Source organism: Schistocerca americana, chromosome 3 (assembly GCF_021461395.2).
Source record: "Schistocerca americana isolate TAMUIC-IGC-003095 chromosome 3, iqSchAmer2.1, whole genome shotgun sequence".
Taxonomy (NCBI): Eukaryota; Metazoa; Arthropoda; class Insecta; order Orthoptera; family Acrididae; genus Schistocerca; species Schistocerca americana.
In genome coordinates, this window is record NC_060121.1 from 258,311,623 (window position 1) to 258,330,125 (window position 18,503).

Here is an 18,503-nt window from a genome sequence, read left to right on the forward strand (position 1 = left end):
AGTGAATGGATAAATTTCAAAAGTGGCTAACCAGTCATGTTGTATGAAGAACTACTCTCACCTACCAAAAAGAAGATAAAGCATGCTTGACAGAAGGTATTAACAAATGGTAAGCTACTTTAGTTATTGTTGGTTTTTCTTATCTATTAATCTGTCACATGTAAATATCATAAAGCCTGTAAGGCAAGTGTGCCAAAACGGCTTGCAGTGGTGCAGAAATGAAACCATGTTTGCATCTGTCTGTGATTCAATGTTCCAGGACAAGAACTTATCCACATAATAGTCACTGGAATTAATTGCTAGATTCTGAACACTGAAATTGACATGAAAGATAGTTGCCAGACTCAAGTCTCTTACAGGGAAAGGTGGTGGTGCTCTTGGACTAGTACTGAAATTTGCTCAAAAAAAGACGTGCTGTATAGTCCACAGTACACAAAATGTAGGTCCAGTCTGAAACCAGTAAATAGCTTCTACCGTCACCTTATTTATCAGGATAGAAATTTGTGTAACATCATATACAATTAAAATGCATTTCACTATTTGTAAGCAAAGATAGACTTTTTCATTTCCCAGGTTGCACTCTGTATTTGATCCACTGAAGTGTTCAACTGATGGGTTGCTTAGGAATTGTGGACAGTTAATTGAAAGCTTTTTGAATTTGATGTTGCTCCAAAATGTGTAAATTACTTTCCACACAAGACTTGTGTGCTCACGTGAAATAGCAAAATAGACTTCCCATGCATACAGACTATAAAACAGTTTAGGGTGCAGAAAATGTAAAAGAGTTCTCATCAGGTTATGTGGTAGGCAAGTTTCTTATAATGGCAATATGAATATGTTAATAAAAATTATGTAATTCGAAATCTTGTTACTTCTATCTTTGGGGCCTTCCAAATTCTCAGTGTTTGTCAGTGAACACAATAAATTCCAGAACTTAAGTCCAGAATTTATTATTGTTTCTGAAACAGTTTTCTACTTGTGCATAAATCATGAATGGACTTTTGAAGTGAAAGAAAGTGTGCCAGTGGTTCTGGAGAACATGGGTTGTTACTGTTAGATGCCATAATTGAAGATCTTAACATTATGCATATAAATGAAAATGTAAATGTTCATTTGTACAAAATCTTAAATAAATCTCCTAAATTTCTCCACAGATTGCTTTGGAATTTTGACGCAACGTTGCATTCGAATATGCGCTTGTTTTTTATATACGTACCAGAGTGTCATAATGTATTTATACAGCATAGTCCCGATTATTCAGGGCAATGTGGGGATAAGGTGCACTAATAACCGAAAAGGTAGAGAAAGAAAGAGATATTTTCAAACATGTATGCTTTGTTTTTTAAGCTTATCAAAGTTCTCGTGTAGGTATGGTAGGCCTGTATATTTCTTAAATAGCCTGTGATTTTGGTCTGCTTCTGAAAGGAGTTAATACTTTCTTCGCACTGCCTTTGCAAGTTTTCTTGCAGCATTAATATTTTATTGAAACCCTCTCTGGCCCATATAATCAAGAAAATTAACTACATTGCAATGCAGTACAGTGACTGATAAGAACACTGTCTCCATCCCCATGTTCACATTCAGTTTCCTCTTTGTTTTGTTGTGAAGTAGCAGTCACAATTTCTGTGTCACTCATGTACTGGAAGTGCGTTCACATGCGTCAATCTTCAGCCACTCATTCAAGTTTTCTTCATCAATTACTTCAAAATCATTTAAACATGTGCCAGATACATTTGTGCAGTTGTTTTTTTCGTCAACACTGAAACCTTGAAAATCACATTCTCCTGTATCTGGAAGAATTTTCCTGTGTGGTGAAACTATTGAGTCTGGCTTGACTTCACACCAGACATCCGAAATCTCATGTATGGCATCTGGAATTGTCAACTTCTTCCAGAATGCCACCAAATGGTCCTGAACTAGCAATCTCAGTACAGCAGCCCGATAGCACCATTTTACTGTGCAGTTGCACCTTGGTCCACTGGCTTTATAATGGCAGTCATGTTAGGAGATGAAAACTTTGTTACGATAAGATCATTATCAGATAAAAGGAATCCTCTCATTGGGGTGTAATGGGGTGTTATCAGGCAATAGAACAGAATTTTGTGGCAATCCTTTCTCTTAATGAAATTGTTGAACTTGTGGTACAAAATGTGTGTGGAACTAGTATTTGAAAATTTTGGTATCCATCTGTGCTATTTTTTGGTTGTAATAATGCCTAGGGAGAGCCTTAGCTGTGATATCCTTGAATGTTTGGGTTTTTTATTTTTCAGTTACTAATATTGTAGTTTCACATTGTGGTTCGCAGAAGAATTAGCTGTGCACAAAATTGCAATGCATCCTTAGATGACCTATATCCAGGCGCACAAACTTTGCTCTTAAAAGCGATGGTTATGGTTGTTATACATTTCCAATACTGGCCATGTTCATCTGAATTATAAATTTGCTCTGATGTGAAATTCTCCTGTTCCACAAATTTTTGGAACTCTTCCCAGAAGGAATTGGCTGGTAACATTTGAACTAAGCCACTCTCCTTGCGCAGTAAGTTCACAAATCCTGTGACATTGTTTGAATGTGGTTAACCATCCAGATAAGGCATTAAATTCTCGCCATTGATGCGATTGACATTCTGAAACCTACTATATAGTGATGTAGGTTAGGATCCCAGGTATCACATCTTAAAAATATTCACCCTGGTGGGCCCTTCTTTACAAGTAATCGACCAAAGAAATTTGGAATTTCATGTGATACTCTATAGTTCTAAAAAGTGATGATATATGGACTGGTTGCGTAGCATAACGGCTAGGGCACTGTCCTCATATGGTTTTAAACCTGTTCGGGTGCTTTAAATATCATATTTTTCAATTTTGGCAAAATGGCTTTGATCAATGTTTTGAATCAGTTAACGGGTATAAATCTAATTTTTGTTTGTTTGTATTCCATTATCACATGCCATTTTAATTATCAAATTAATTTTTCTGTTTGGTGTATAAAATCTTCTCAGTTTTCAAGCTGCATTAATTCCCATAAAATTCTTGAGCTTTTGATGGATAGCTCTGCCATGGTCGTCAGGAGTAAAACTATTGACTGCCAGGATTGGTACTATTTCCCACTTATATACCTACAATTATGGCCACTGGCTCCAATCAGAGATGTCAAAAGGCTGCAATGGCAGATGCTTAATCCTTGTAGGAAGGCGGGAGCTGCAGTTTCAAACATGGCGCTGGCCCCTCACACTCCCTGACATCGCTTCGTCCCGTGGCGGGCTGGAGCTGCTGTGAGCTGCCCAACTTGCCTTCTGCGCACTCGTCATTTTGGCCCTCTTTGATTGGTGCCAATGGCATTAATCGTAGGTATAAAAGTGGGAAATGGTGCTGGTCCTGGCAGTCAGTAGTTTTACTCCTGATGACAGTGGTGGAACTAGACATCGAAAGCTTGATAATTTTATTGGAATTGACACTGCTTGAATACCGTGAAGATTTTATCCAGTCATGCCGCCATGAAAGACTCCGAGGATACTTTTCCATTTGCTCATATATTTGTTCCTATTCTCTTTCCACTTAGGATTTTTTTGTGATGTTAATTATTTCTACATAATAGCTTTGATATAATTTCTTTCCTATTAGCAGCCTTTATTTTCGTCAATGTTGTTGTTCATTATTTCTATTCCTCGTTTTGTTTGTATTTCACTTTACTTATAATCCCTTCTTCCACTTAAATCTTCATCTGCTTTGTTTTGTCCATAGTGAAATAGGTATTTATCTTTCAAATGTTTATATGATAATTACTACCCAGAGAAATGTATATCTTCTAATGAAAAATACTTCTTTGATACCATTGCACTGTCAGTATCAATAGATTATTTTGTCTTTTCATCCAATAGATTAGCATTTTCATATGTTCAAATATTATGATAGATGAATAAAAATAATTAAATTCACATGCACGAAAATTCCAAGTAGAAAAAGAATGATGGGGAAAAAAATGAGAGCAGATGAGTTCATATGGTTATTAAAATGTGGCAAAGAAATAAAAACAAAAAAAAAACATTTAAATCAATTAATGGAAAAAATAAGGATGTTAGTGGTTTCAATAAAGATTTAAAAATAAAAAATTTGAAAGCACTTGATGAGATTCGGACCCACAACTCCTGGAACATGAAGACTGTTCCCTATCCATTACAATACACAACCAATCCATGTAACATTCCATTTTTAAAGCTGTAGAGCATGATGCAAAATTCCAAAAAATTATTCACAAAGGAGGGCCCCCCAGTGTGAAAAGCTGCAGGATGTGATACTTGGGATCTTAATGTACTACACCCTATAGATAGTTTTAAAAAGTCGATCCCACATGTGGGGGACATCTTGTCAGTAAGATAATTGATGAAGTAATTTTCTTGTGATATGCACTTCTTTAAAGTACAGCCATTCTTACCTTACGTAATTGTGGAGGTTTCTGCAGCCAGTCAGTTAATGTGACAGTTATCTGGGTATGATGTGTCATATTGTAAAAAACACTGTTACAGATGAAACCATTGTTTTGGCCACAGTTATGATCAGTATTCCTAACTTTGTTATGGGAATTGGTTTCACTTACTAGCACCTATATTTCATGTTATCCTTGTAGTTCGTAAACATTTTTTATCAACTTCAGGCAAATATAATAGAGTACTTTGCACTGCAAGATAATGATTCATTCAAATCACTGGTATTGCACGATGAAGCAGATAATATTTACTTGAATTCTTAACATTTTATCCTAAAAATGAGTATGTGGAAGTGGTTATAATCTTTCAGCATAACTTATTGATATATTACTCTCTCTTTCCTGGCCAGCTGATCCAGCCTTCCCACATCAGCATCCCAGGTTTTGTTGAAATTCCAATGTAGATTCTAGTGTGTTTACAAGCCACGTAATACCCCCAGCCACATAACATGGTGGACGAACAATGGTCATAAAAAAATGCTAATTGGCACATCAGGAGCCAGAGACTAGTGTCATGCCCTGTCAATAGCAGTCAGTTTCAAACCAGACAGGAATTGCTTCCTTCAATGAATGCAGATCCATCTCAACCAGTTTCTGAGTGAATATTGTAAATGATATTGCATACAATGCACATTAGTGCCTAGTACCTATTGGAAGGCAAACTTGCTCCCAGTGGCACACTAAGCTGGTCATCTTCAGTGGGTCAAAACACAAAAACTGGACAGTAATTGACAGAAGATGTGTAGTGTGGTCCAGTGAATCACTATTTTGTGTCTTTTCAAATAAATGCAAGGTGTAGATTGCCTCAATGATACAATGAGTTATTTTAACTGCTCTGTGTCCAGAGTGTAATTTAGGTGGGAGGAGGTTGTATAATGTTTTGGGAGTGCTTTCTATGCCATTATTTGGGCTCGCTCATTCATTTACTGTTTGTTCAACATTCTCGGCAACCAATCTTCATGGTGACTGTACTGTAGTCACTCCTGTCTTCTGAGATAGGATGATGCTCACTGGGATGCACACATATATTCCATGTGATGAAGACACGAGCCCCCATCGCACCTCGTCTAGTCTACTAAATTGCCTGACCTTGAGCCCAAAGAACATGTCTAGGACTAAATTTGGAATGATTGGTGAAACATAAAAGTCCATATTCCCACAATTTAGTAGGTTGATGGGATCTAATCAGTAGTGAATGGCTTCATCTAGATATTGGCATACCTGAAAAAACTTGTGGCCTCTTTTCCTTGCTAAGACTATTATTAAAGCTAGAGGCACTTATGCACAGTGTCAGTATTATATCTCCTGGGGGTGACAGATCTTTTTGTCCATAGTGCTTACTATCAATTGTAGTGGTAGTAGTAGCAGTAGCACCTCATTTTGCATCAAATAACCTCATATCATTCCTAAAATTACAATATTTAGATACTGTTTCTTTAGTTGCAATGAAACTGAGTGAGAATGGCGAGTTCTAAGCTTCAGGAGGTGGAATTCGTCATTGCTGATGATGGAAAAAAGTTAAAAAAAAAAAAAAAAAAAAAAAAAAGAAAAGGAAGAACGTCTGCATATATATTTCTTCCACAGGGAATAAGTTGGGATTGAGAGAGAGAGAGAGAGAGAGAGAGAGAGAGAGAGAGAGAGAGAGAGAGAATGAAATGAATGTTAAAGGTAGATTGCAGACTGAAGTGAGAAATGAAAATTTGTACAAAGGCTGGCACAAAATTTCATTCGTCCCTTCAGTCTGCATATATAAATCACAGATGTGCGTGACTTGAAAAGCTCTCCTGAACCATATACTTACATTTGATTAAAGGTAGATTGAACTGCCAGAGATGATCAAAGAGACAGAGTGAGAAATAAAGATGAGTGAAAGGGTAGGAAAATGAAAAGTGGTATGAATAATTCCATTCAGAAACAGGTTGAACAATAGAAGAGGAAAACTTGAGTGAATAGAGGAGGAGATAAAAAAGTAATTTAGTAAATAATGAAATATTACCATTGAGAAAAAGAGAGGGAGGGTCTGTTAACAGGTTAATTCCAGCAGGATGACAGTGTGAGAACATGTTGGAGAGCAAATTCCCTTCTCTGAACTACAGGGAAAGTACTAGGCAGGGAGGTTGTCAAGTCTCTTTCAGCCACACTGTATAGTGTGTTAAATAATAGAGCGCTTGGTGTCTGCAAGGAGAACATTTCATCTGTGTCGTAGAATTTACCGGTGGTGGGACTGAGGAAAGTGGTGGTATGTAGATGCAAGGGGGCAGGTTTTGCAGCGGGTAGGAATCTTGAGATAGGAGTAGGTCTCTAATGGTCTGCCAAGGATTTTATGAAGGTTAGGAGGCTGACAAGTGACAGTGGATGGTGTGGGTGGATATCGGGGAGACATTGTCATTTCAGGGCTAGACTTGAGATAGTCCTGTTGAAACAATTTAATGAGGCATTTAGGGTGACGAGCAAGATTTTTCTCTTTCCTGGGAGTTGTGTTTGAAGGAAAGGACAAGATTGTCCAGGAAATTTTGTTAAGGGACAAGATTTATGGGGTTGTTGCAGAATAGGTGGGAAAAATTGTTAATGTCTCCAGAGGAATAGACAGTATTCAGGGATATGACTCGAATAATAATTCGAAGCAAAACAAGTCCAGTGAACATGGGCTCTAAAGTGCACACCTTAAGAGCTATGTTCATATTAGTTACTGTGAAACACGTCTTTTCTGCTGAACCAGGCTCATAGCTTTTAACATATGCATTTTAGAGCTCATGTTTCTAGAAAATTTTGCTTTGAATGATTTTTCCTGTCATATGCCTGAATATTGACCATTCCCCCTAGGACAGCCTGTAGGTGTTAATGGATATGAAGTTGGAACAGATAAATTTGCCACAGATGCCTGGGCTGTAGTGAAAAAAATAGTTGATGTATTATAGGGTTCGAGGTTTGGACAAGTGCTTAATTTTACATGCTGGAATCCATCTCTTCAACCGTACAATATCCCCCACCCCACCTCTCCCCCAAAACATAAAAATCACAAGTTTCAATTTTTGAAGACTTTAATTAAAACTTATTTACGGAATGCTGTTCCACCAAGTGAGGGGTGCAGTGATTAGTGCACTGTACTCAATTTTGGGGGGACGGTTGAAACCTGTGTTTGGCCATCCTGATTTAGATTTTCTGTGATTTGCTAAATCACTTCAGGCAAATGCAGGGATGGTTTGTTTGAAAGGGCACAGCCGACATTCTTCCCCATCCTTCCCTAATCCGATGGGACTGATGAACTCACTGTTTGGTCCCCTTCCCCAAACAAACCAACCAAAATACTGTTCCGAAATTCAGACGTCTTAAGATAGTGTCTTATAATACAAACAATAGACGCACGTGCGCGCGCGCACGCGCACACACACACACACACACACACACACACACACACACACACACACACACACAAATTATATTACCCCTTCCCCCGTCCCTCTCTATCACGTCACATTGGTCACCAATTGTCATGGCGCAGTGGTATATTATAGTTGTTTTCATTTAATACACATGTGCTATTTTAAAATTTTTAACGCTTCAGTATTTCACTGTGCTTCTATAGTACTTCTGTAAGGTTAAGTGCAGTGAAGGAGGAGGCTGTGATGTGCGGATGATTCAGAGCTTATGAAAGTAGTTTGTTTCTAGGTATTCTTGCTGAAGCTAACTAATAAAATTTGTTGAAATAAATTTTGTTAAAAACAATAAAAATTGTAATATGAGAATAATAATTATTTATATGTAGAACATGAACATCACTTAAATTTATGTTAGGTGTTGACATATTTCTCCCTCCCATGAAAATTTTTCTTTCTATTGTCAATCTGCATCTTATATGTTCTCTACTACTTTTTATTTTGCTGTCCGAACAGAAAAACCTTTCATTATTGTTAGTATCTCATTTCCTACCGTATTTCTGTTTGCATCACTTTATTTGACTACAATTCATTACTGTTCTTTCACTTTGGTTGCTATTAGTCTTTTAACCTCTTTTCAAGAGGCTCTCCATTCCATTCAGTTGATATTACAAGTCCTTTGCTGGTTCTGATAGAATGTCATCAGCAAAAACATAACTTAGGTTCTATTGCTTCTGCATGGATTTGAATTCCCAAGACCTCCCTATCATGCTTTGACTCTGGTTGAGTCTGCTTGAGTACAGTTGTCTGTTACAATTATATTACAAAAAATTACTCCTTTCTTTTTCAGAATGATTTGGTGAAGGAAGAAGTGTGTATAGATTCTAGGGTACATTCAAGACTTATTGGTGCACGTGGACGCAACATTCGTAAAATAATGGAGCAGTTCAAGGTTGACATAAAGTTTCCTCGAAGTACGGATGCTGAACCAAATATTGTCACTGTTATTGGCCAGGAAGACAATGTTATCGATGCTCGGGACCACCTGTTGAACCTTGAAGAAGAATATGTAAGTGAAATACATGTTGTCGAGCATGTCCCATAAAATTACCTGAATGTTAATTTGTGTTTTCAATGGTGTAGAAACTATCCAGTCTGTGGAGTAAAAGGAAAGATATTTGTTTGCAGTTGGCACAAGTATATTGTGACCATGACTGTGAAAGGAATACATTTTTCTCACTTACATACTTAACAGTTTGGATTACTGGTCTCTTTGTGTGATAAACCAATTTAAATTTCTATGTTTTATTGTGTCTTTGTGTCATACTTAACTTTCTGATGATTCACATTTCCGGAAACAGTCACGAATTGTAGCAAAAGTGTACAATCCCGGAACGAAGGAGTTGCAGTTAAATCTGAATGAAATAATTTATTTAGCTAGGGACTGGAAATAATGGTTTTTATATCTTTTTTTTTTTGCCGATTCTGGTGTTAATTTTTTGTTAGTTTTATAGTTACCCTCTCCCAGTTTTCATATTAGTTTCTTATGCCTAATTTTTGAAGTATTGTATATCCTTTATTTTTGGTTTATTCCAGCTTCTCAATGTGTTACATTGAAAATGAAGATATACCTATCAGTTCCATTCTATTTATCAACGTCAATATCATATGTATTACATTATTTAAGGAAAAAAAGTTTGTGTTATACTTATTTAATCTAGTCAGTTGCTGAAAAAATAACTTGTAACCAAGGACTTTAAAGATTTCCATAAAATAGAATTGTTATAACTTCAAAGTTGCCTTCTAAGACATTACAGTGCTTATCTGTCAGCAATTCACTGTAGTGTGAAAAAAGCCACCTGGAGTCTACAGGATGTCTCATCTATCTTAATGACCTCTATAACTTTGTTACAAAGCAAATAATTTTTTCATACCAGGGGTTCATAAACCAGCACAATTGCCTTTCTTATGACTTCGTTTGTTCTGAAGCTGTGAATTGCAGTAAGTTTTCTTTTGTTCAGTAATACACTCCTGTCCTCAAGACCTATTCACAATCATAGCACAGCATACCATTCACACAAACATGATGTTAAAAAATCTTCATGTGAAGGTTTGTGTGAAGAGAGAGTAAATTTGCTGCTCACTTGGACTGGTAAAGATAAACAGGACTGAATGTCCAATGTACGTTTACCTTGTTTTTCCATGTGTGTACTGTCAACTCCAGCAAGTGGAAGAGTTACATTACTCAAAGTACCTGCATTGTGTGTAAGAGAGTCAAAGTCAGTTTTATTTTAAATTTTTAATGATGTCATGTTTATGTGAATGACACTCTGTGATAAGTTTTTCAACAGACCCTGAGGGGAGGAAGTGAATTCAAAATTAAAAAAAAGGTGCTGTTTAAAGAAATAACAAAGAAAATGAGGAGATAATGATTCAGGCTGGTTAATGTCCTCCTGAAACACAAGAAACATTTGTATGATTTTGCTTCTGGACAAAGTTATTTGGGATGATTAAGATAAATGGGACAACCTATATATTTGAACACAGGAAACAAATTGCCTTTAGTGCAACATCAAACATTTTACAATGTCCACATTTCCTGCTGGCATGGACAGTTGCTCTTACACTAAGTTATAAAGGAATTTGGATTACTTCAGAATCCCTATTGGCTGTAGCCAGACATTCCCATTATATAGGATGATCCATCTGTAGTTTCGGATGAGAATGTCTCAAACTTTACATCGGGTAAAAATAGTGGGTAAAACAAGTTCGTAAGCTCAAATGGGGACATCAAATGATATTACACGTGACCTCCAGCCCCCCGCCCCCTTGGGTGGGTATTTTGACATTGGCCTCTCAATATGTATATTCCTTACTGTTGTTTCTTGTTATCAATATTGGTTTATTTCCAACAATAAGCAGCTTTCACTCGGTTAATACTCGGCAGAAATCAAACCCCCATTTGGTTCGGACTTTCTTAACTCTTGTGCAAAAAGGTGTGCAGTATACTGCTGCATCCATTTTCAATAAGCTGCCACTCGAATTCAAAAATCTTAGCAGTAATCCACGCGCTTTCAAATTGAAACTGAAGAGTTTCCTCATGGGTCACTCCTTCTATTCTGTCGAGGAGTTCCTTGAAAAATTAAGCTGATTCTCATTGTATTGCTGATAGCGTTTGCTTAAACTTATGGACTGATTTTCTTTCAGGTTCATGAACATTTATTTTTATCTGTTATTACTTTTATGTTGTAAGTGCATGTACTGACACGTTCCATGACCTTGGAGATTTGCTACTCAATTTGGTCCTACGGAACTTGACATGTAAATAAATAAATTGATTCTGTATTTCTGGATTTCCGGAAGGCTTTTGACACTGTACCACGCAAGTGGCTCGTAGTGAAATTGCGTGTTAATGAATATCGTCTCAGTTACGTGACTGGATCTGTGACAGAAAGTTATTGAATAAAACAGAAGCGATTTCTGGCATTCCAAAAGGTAGTTTTATAGACCCTTTGCTGTTCCTTATCTATATAAACGATTTTGGAGACAATCTGAGTAGCCGTCTTCGGTTGTTTGCAGATGACGCTGTCGTTTGTCGACTAATGAAGTCATCAGAAGATCAAAACAAACTGCAAAACATTTTAGAAGAAATGTTGGAATGGCGCGAAAAGTGGCAGTTAACTTTAAATAACGAAAAGTGTGAGGTCATCCACATGAGTGCTAAAAGGAACTCATTAAACTTCGGTTACACGATAAATCAATCTAATCTAAAAGCCGTAAATTCAACTAAATACCTAGGTATTACAATTACGAACAACTTAAATTGGAAGGAACACACAGAAAATGTTGTGGGGAAGGCTAACCAAAGACTGTGTTTTATTGGCAGGATACTTAGAAAATGCAACAGACCTACTAAGGAGACTGACTACACTATGCTTGTCCGTCCTCTTTTAGAATACTGTTGTGCGGTGTGGGATCCTTAAGAGCTAGGACTGGCGGAGTACATCGAAAAAGTTCAAAGAAATGCAGCACATTTTGTATTATCGCGAAATATGGGAGAAAGTGTCAAAGAAATGATACAGGATTTGGGCTGGACATCATTAAAAGAAAGGCGTTTTTCATTGCAGCGGAATCTTCTCATGAAATTCCAATTAGAAACTTTCTCCTCCGAATGCAAAAATATTGTGTTGACACTGGCTTACATAGTGAGGAACGATCACCAAGATAAAGTAAGGGAAATCAGAGCTCGTACGGAAAGATACAGGTGTTCATTCTTTCCGTGCACTATACGAGATTGGAATAATAGAGAATTGTGAAGGTGGTTCGATGAACTCTTGCCATGTACTTAAATGTGATTTGCAGAGTATTGATGTAGATGTAGATGCTCAGTTTGTTTCTATCAGCCAGTCACAGCACACAACATGTGACTACACACAATTTTTTTTTTCTGGTGGTAAAACAGAACTTTGTGTATGAAAAATGTGTCTACAGCCTGATCCGTGTGCAGCCTGAGGTCCACTTTAGGTTGCGAGTTGGTCATAATCCATTGAGTACGATTCTGTAAGACGCTATCATACTATTTGTGCAGCATGATTTAAATTCTGCAGCGTATCATTATGTGAAGACAGTGATGTTAGCATACTGTAGTATATTCTGTGCTATGTTTGGCTGCTAGAAGCAAATGAAGCCGATGTGTTGATTTACATGTTTACAAAACCAATGTGTTACAGCTGATGGTTTTCATATTTATACTGGTGTACTTTGAAAATATGTAATTTAATTGATGCACCACATTGAATATATTAAAAATGCTGCATTTGTGGTACTTCTGGTTGTGTAACATTGGTAACTAAAACTGCTACTTGACCGGAGTTCATTGGAAGCGGAATATTTTTGTTTGACATTACATCTAGAGCCATAGTTCTTTGCATGGAAGATGATCCCTCATTTTGATTATATGTGAGCCACAACCTTCAGAAAAATTCAGAATCTGAATTTCAGCTTTCAGTAATTATCTATTACCAGTACTAGTAAACCACTGCCCTTATAGTTATGACATTTTTATGTAGGAGCAAAGAAAATGACAAATTTATTACATTTGATAAAAGACTCCTGTTTTGTATTAATGACAAAAATCTCCATTTACCACTTTATTATTTGCAACACACACTTTTCATGTCCCTCCTCTTAGCATATTGGAATAGGATTAATGTTACATGAGAAATAACTAAGAGAAAGCTCTGTCAGAGATGTGAGGCACTTATTGGGCTTTAATGAAAAGTAAATGTCAAATTCAATCAGTTTCTCGGCAGGGGTACTAATTTTAAAAAGGATTGCATTTTTTGTGTGCCGAGTTGTTACTGTGAATGAAATTAGGGTACACCAAATACCAACAGAAATTAAAATGGCATTCAAGGAGTTGAGTGGAAGTTGGAGGTCCTGCAACAGAATAAATGAAATTGATTTGTTACACTCTTCAGGATTATTGAGAGTTTTCTGGAATGGAAAAGAAATTCTTCATATTGCTTATCTAGCTATATGTGAACTTCTGCATGAACTAGATTTTAAAAAAAAAAGAGAGAATGTTTGAATTGTTAGAGAATGGAATCCTCCTACCAGGAAAAGGCAACTGCCTGCAGATGTACTAGACTGTAGGTACATGGAAGGATTTTTCGTAGAAATTTTTGGAAGGTGCACAATATTCACTAGATTTGGCTCACTGAGTTTAAACTGTTTCCACATTTAAAGAAATGTGTAACCAGAAAAAGATTTAGCATACGATGTTAAGAATGTGGCAGCCACAGACCTTTGGAGATCTCAGTTAGTGCCTCAGGAATGGAGTTTACTCACTTGCAAAATATTTGACTAACAAAGGGTCTGCATGTGGTTCACCAATTTTGTTCAAGTTTTGCAAGGACCTTCTATACTGAAAATACACACACATGTGCTTTAGCTTTTTCCTAGACACTCTCTATTTTTTGAAAAAGTTAGCTTAAAGTTGACTGAAAATCAAATTTTCACTGTTACACAGCCAAAGACAATCTAAAAACAAACATTTTTTTTGTTATAATATGGGGTCCAAAGTTAATTATTAGTTATTAGCATTTTTGTTTTTCCATGCTGTATCTCGGGTACCCATCATTCAGTGTGTTCAGCAGAGTGAAGTCAGCAGCTGAGCGATCAAGGCAATAGAACACCAAACTTTGGTTTGTGTTCCTTTCTTGGTCATGGCCTTTGTTTTCATTCTATATTTTTTGGTTTATCTGATGATATACTGGCAATTGGAATACTTTCTTTGCCTTTTTGGAAGTAAAAAATTGGAATGTGAGATTATCAAATAAATATATATTTTAATGTATTGACAGTTATTTTCTTAGAGATACATGATGTAGTGGATAGGTCTTTTGTAGATGATGATGATGATGATGATGATGATGATGATGATGATGATGATGATGATGATCCGACCTGCATGGTGCAAGTGATACCACCGAAATGTTACCTCTCTTTGTCAGTCATGTGACATTTACTTTTTCCGACTGGTAAAGAACGTCATTGCACGACTTCAGAATCCTGCGACATCTTAGCAGAGCAGAGAATTAAGAGATAGTGTGAATGCTATCAAAATTTATGCATTGATACATATCCAGTTGTCCTCACTTGTCTTTTAAGAAATGCTTTTATACACTGAGATGTGTTTACCATGAACAGTGTTCCGGAAAACATGCCTTTGCATGTGTGTTGTGTGTGCTGCAGGAAATATTTTTCTGTTTCCCTCCACTAACTGCAAGAATGCTCATGAATAGATAGGTAAAAACACACAATAATACACTTTACTTATATTTTTGTGCTGTGTATCATGATGAAAATGATTGTCGGGCCATCATGATAATATCATGAAAATAATATATATTGTCATAATATTGTTATTCTGTCTTGGATTTTCTATTGTTTGATTTTGTCAATACATTATAATATAGACTTATTTCATTATTAATCACACTTCCCGATATTTTACTTCAAAAAAATACAAATAAAAGTATTCTGATTATCAAAATATTATAAGATACACCAAAAAACAGAATTAAAATAATGCCTTGACCACTCGGCCACCAACATCATTCTACTGGACACACAGAATGATAGGTACCCAAGATCCAGAATGGAAACACACAAAAATATTTGTTTTTAGATGATCTTTTGATGCATATCATTGAAAATGATTTCCGTCTTTAACTTTGACCTCGACTTTTGAGAAACTAGGGAGTGTCTAGCAGAAATTCAAAACAAGCACGTCTCCATTTTCATTATAGAGCATTCTTATAAAACTTGATCAGAATTGGTGGCCCACATATATACCCTCCCTTTGTAAGTGGATGGATCAAAAACAGATAATTTTGACTGATAAATGAGTTTTTAATCTTCGCCGTTCTGTTGAAAACTTGTCACCCTGATCTTGGACGGTGTAATACTCCAGTGATGACTTGAGTTTCTTTCAACAGAACACTCAACAGACAACTCTGATCAACTGAGATGTCTTCCTCATGCACTGTGGTGGAGTAAGCACTGTGATGAATATTTGTGATGAGAGCTTTGCATGTCAGATTGGTATGGTATGCTGTAAAATGTATGATGACCTGGTGTTTTGAGTTAGTCAGTGAAGGATGTGTGGGGTGTGCAGTTGACAATGAAATTATCTTGAAACATATGGAGCTGTCACACAATTTTAACTTGCCAAATTGATTCTGATGAACATAAGAAAATTTGTCTGCAGATTTTCTTCACACTGGCACTTAATAACAAATGCCATTGAGAGTATCAGAGGTCTAGCACAAATATATATTAGTGGTAATGGGAGGACATGAAGCTGCGCTCTTTGTGTACATTTTATTGCTATAGTATCAGGACCAGATCAGCTATTAAACAAAGTATCACTAAACCATTGCGGTAAATAGAGGAGTCTTGTAGCTCCACTCCTGCAGCGGAAAATGGTCTATCTCGTATGGTTTGTTCTCAAGGATATATTTAAGAGAAAGGTCAGTGAGATGTTGTAGTTGATCAGAACATGATACACAGAAGGTAGAATTGAGACTGTAGTTCATTCTAAACGAAGATACAGTATAAAAAAATGGCAGTCAGAGAGAACTAGTTATGATTGCTTTTCCTTTGGAAGTCTGCAGTCTGACATAAGATTGTTAACAATTTTTCTTAAAGGTTGGCGCTGAAATGTATCTACTGAGAAAAACTTTTGCATAGTTTTTCTGAACACAAATGCCAACATATTCCTTTTCAGTTAATAACTTCTATGTCATAAGTTTAATTATATGAGAAAGAGTATATATTGTATTTTGTGAAAAGAGGAGTTACTACATTTCCTGTTTATATTAGGGCCATAGCGTTTCTTCTTCTTGTTTTAATGTTGACTTGTTTGTGATCAGTTGCAGGATGTAGCTGAAAATGAGCGTCCTGACAACCGTTCAATTTTTGGACACGATGCTGAAGGGAGCTCATCTCAGGGAGGTAGCAATCCGGGTTTTGTGGTCAAAGGAGCACCGTGGGAACAGAGAGCCCCAGATACTGCTAGTACTTCAGAGTTCCCATCTTTCGGTGGAGGTGGTGACATCCCGCAAAGTGTAGCTCCTGCAGGAGCGTGGGGAGCGAGACGCTAGTACCCACTGCTTTCGTGGTACCTCCAAATATACTCACATATATATTCCTTTTTGGGGTGACTATGAGGGTTGTTTAATTATTTACACATTAACCTAAAAGAATCAAGTAATTGTGATAAAAGCACTTGAAAACCACCACTTCCAAGTTAAATTAAAATTTTAATACATATTGCTGGTAAGTATACTGCATTTTAATATAACACACATAGACAGCTGTATTATGAAAATGATCAATTTATATATTCATTGACTTGGAAGATGGCACAGTTTTAAAACTAATTGGGAGATGTCCCTTGTGATTTTGTGTAACCAAGTGTGGGAAATGTCGGTTCTGTATGTTGGCTCCCTTGTCCTTCACTGACTGCTGCATTAACGACCTAGGCCTGCGTCTCTGGACTCCGACAATTGGTATTGCAGATTGGATGTTGTTTCAAAGGTCTTCCCCCATCCTCCCTATTAAATAACACCAATAAAAGTTGATACGAAAGTTCAGATATATTGCTCTGCAGAGGCATGCTTGGCGTACTTTGGCCACAGGACTCTTATTGGGGTCCCTGTTGGTTTGGATTTCGGTTTTAGTGTTTGAAATAAAAGGATCGGTTTTAGTGGGAGATGGGACAGGAAAGCTGGATTTTTATTACACAACTGTGATTATTAGTGCTGATTATATCACTTTTGGATACCTCAGCATGCCCAGGGCAGACCTCAGACTGCCAAAGCATTTTTTTTAAATGATAGAAATATATATTTTCTTGTGGAAGCAGGCATGAAACATACAACAAGGTGCCTTGATTGCAGCCTCTTCTCAACTTTGTGTGAGTGCTTTTCTTAATAGACATTTTGTTTGAAATGTGGGAATTTATATACTTTTATTTTATGTCCCTCCTCATTCTTTTTGCTGTTTACAAACGAAACTGCCTTAGCATTGTAATATGGGTGAAGGAGGTTTATATATATATACAATATACATATGTATATACACATGTATATATTGTGGAAAAGTGGAACATGGTTTGTCATACATCTCATGTGTCTTCATATACAGAGATATCATGTATCGGATGAATAAGTGAAATAAGAATGTATGACATCTGTTACAGTCTAAACTCAATTCTTATTTACCATCCTTGACCTACTTTTCTTTATTGCAAATGTATGTTTGTTTGATTGTGTGTGTGTGTGTGTGTGTGTGTGTGTGTGTATTCCAAACTATCTGGTATGCAAGGAATGAGGTTTGAGCACCTCTGTCATGTTCCTTTGGCATGTAAGTCTGTTGCATAGTTATTGTTGTTGTTCTTTTTATTATTGTTATTATTAGTAGTAATACAATAGTTATTTACACTTGTGGAATGAATTCTTAAGTGTGACTGGGAACCATACCATCCACAATACTGATGTGTTAAATTGTGGTGCAAAACGGTACCACTAAACGGATTGTAGTCATTTTTCCACAAACCACTTCCTTTTTCCACACTATATGTTATGAAAGAGATTTAGACATTTATAAATGTTGAGTTTATATTTACAAAGACAGTCTCTTGAACACCATTAAGTGATATGAATCGTGAGATACATTTGTACAAACAAAAAAAAATTTGTATTGCATAGAAGTATTGTACAACACAGTTCAAACCATTATTATAGACTCCAACTCTGGTGCTATGAACACAGCTGAACATAAATGACAAAATTTGAAATAAAATTCTTATGTTAAACTGAACATTTTATTTTGAGGTATTTTTTCCCCCCATCCTTTCTTCTTTCAGCAGTTCAGAAAAATGTGTGCAGATTTACAGCTATAAGTTTTTAGTACTATCAAGAGAATGAGGAAAGGCAGTTGTAAAACTGACTTTAGGTTAGCAAATTGAAATTGTCAGTTTCACATATCTGAACATAAAATGGGGTTTCTTTGAAGTTTGACGAAAATCACTGACTTCTGTTTAGCAAGCAAGATACCCATATTATACACACA

At 36.5% G+C, this 18,503-nt stretch overlaps 1 protein-coding gene across 1 annotated transcript in view; it reads left to right on the forward strand.

The window, feature by feature from the left end:
• The window catches only part of LOC124607419 (vigilin), an 89,651-nt gene extending 71,400 nt beyond the window's left edge, over positions 1 to 18,251 (forward strand). The window contains exons 20-21 of the mRNA XM_047139745.1: positions 8,713 to 8,931; positions 16,301 to 18,251. Coding sequence (XP_046995701.1) covers positions 8,713 to 8,931; positions 16,301 to 16,531 — 450 coding nt within the window. The 3' untranslated portion in view covers positions 16,532 to 18,251. The remainder of the gene's footprint in view (positions 1 to 8,712; positions 8,932 to 16,300) is intronic.
• The last annotated feature ends 252 nt before the right edge of the window (positions 18,252 to 18,503 follow it).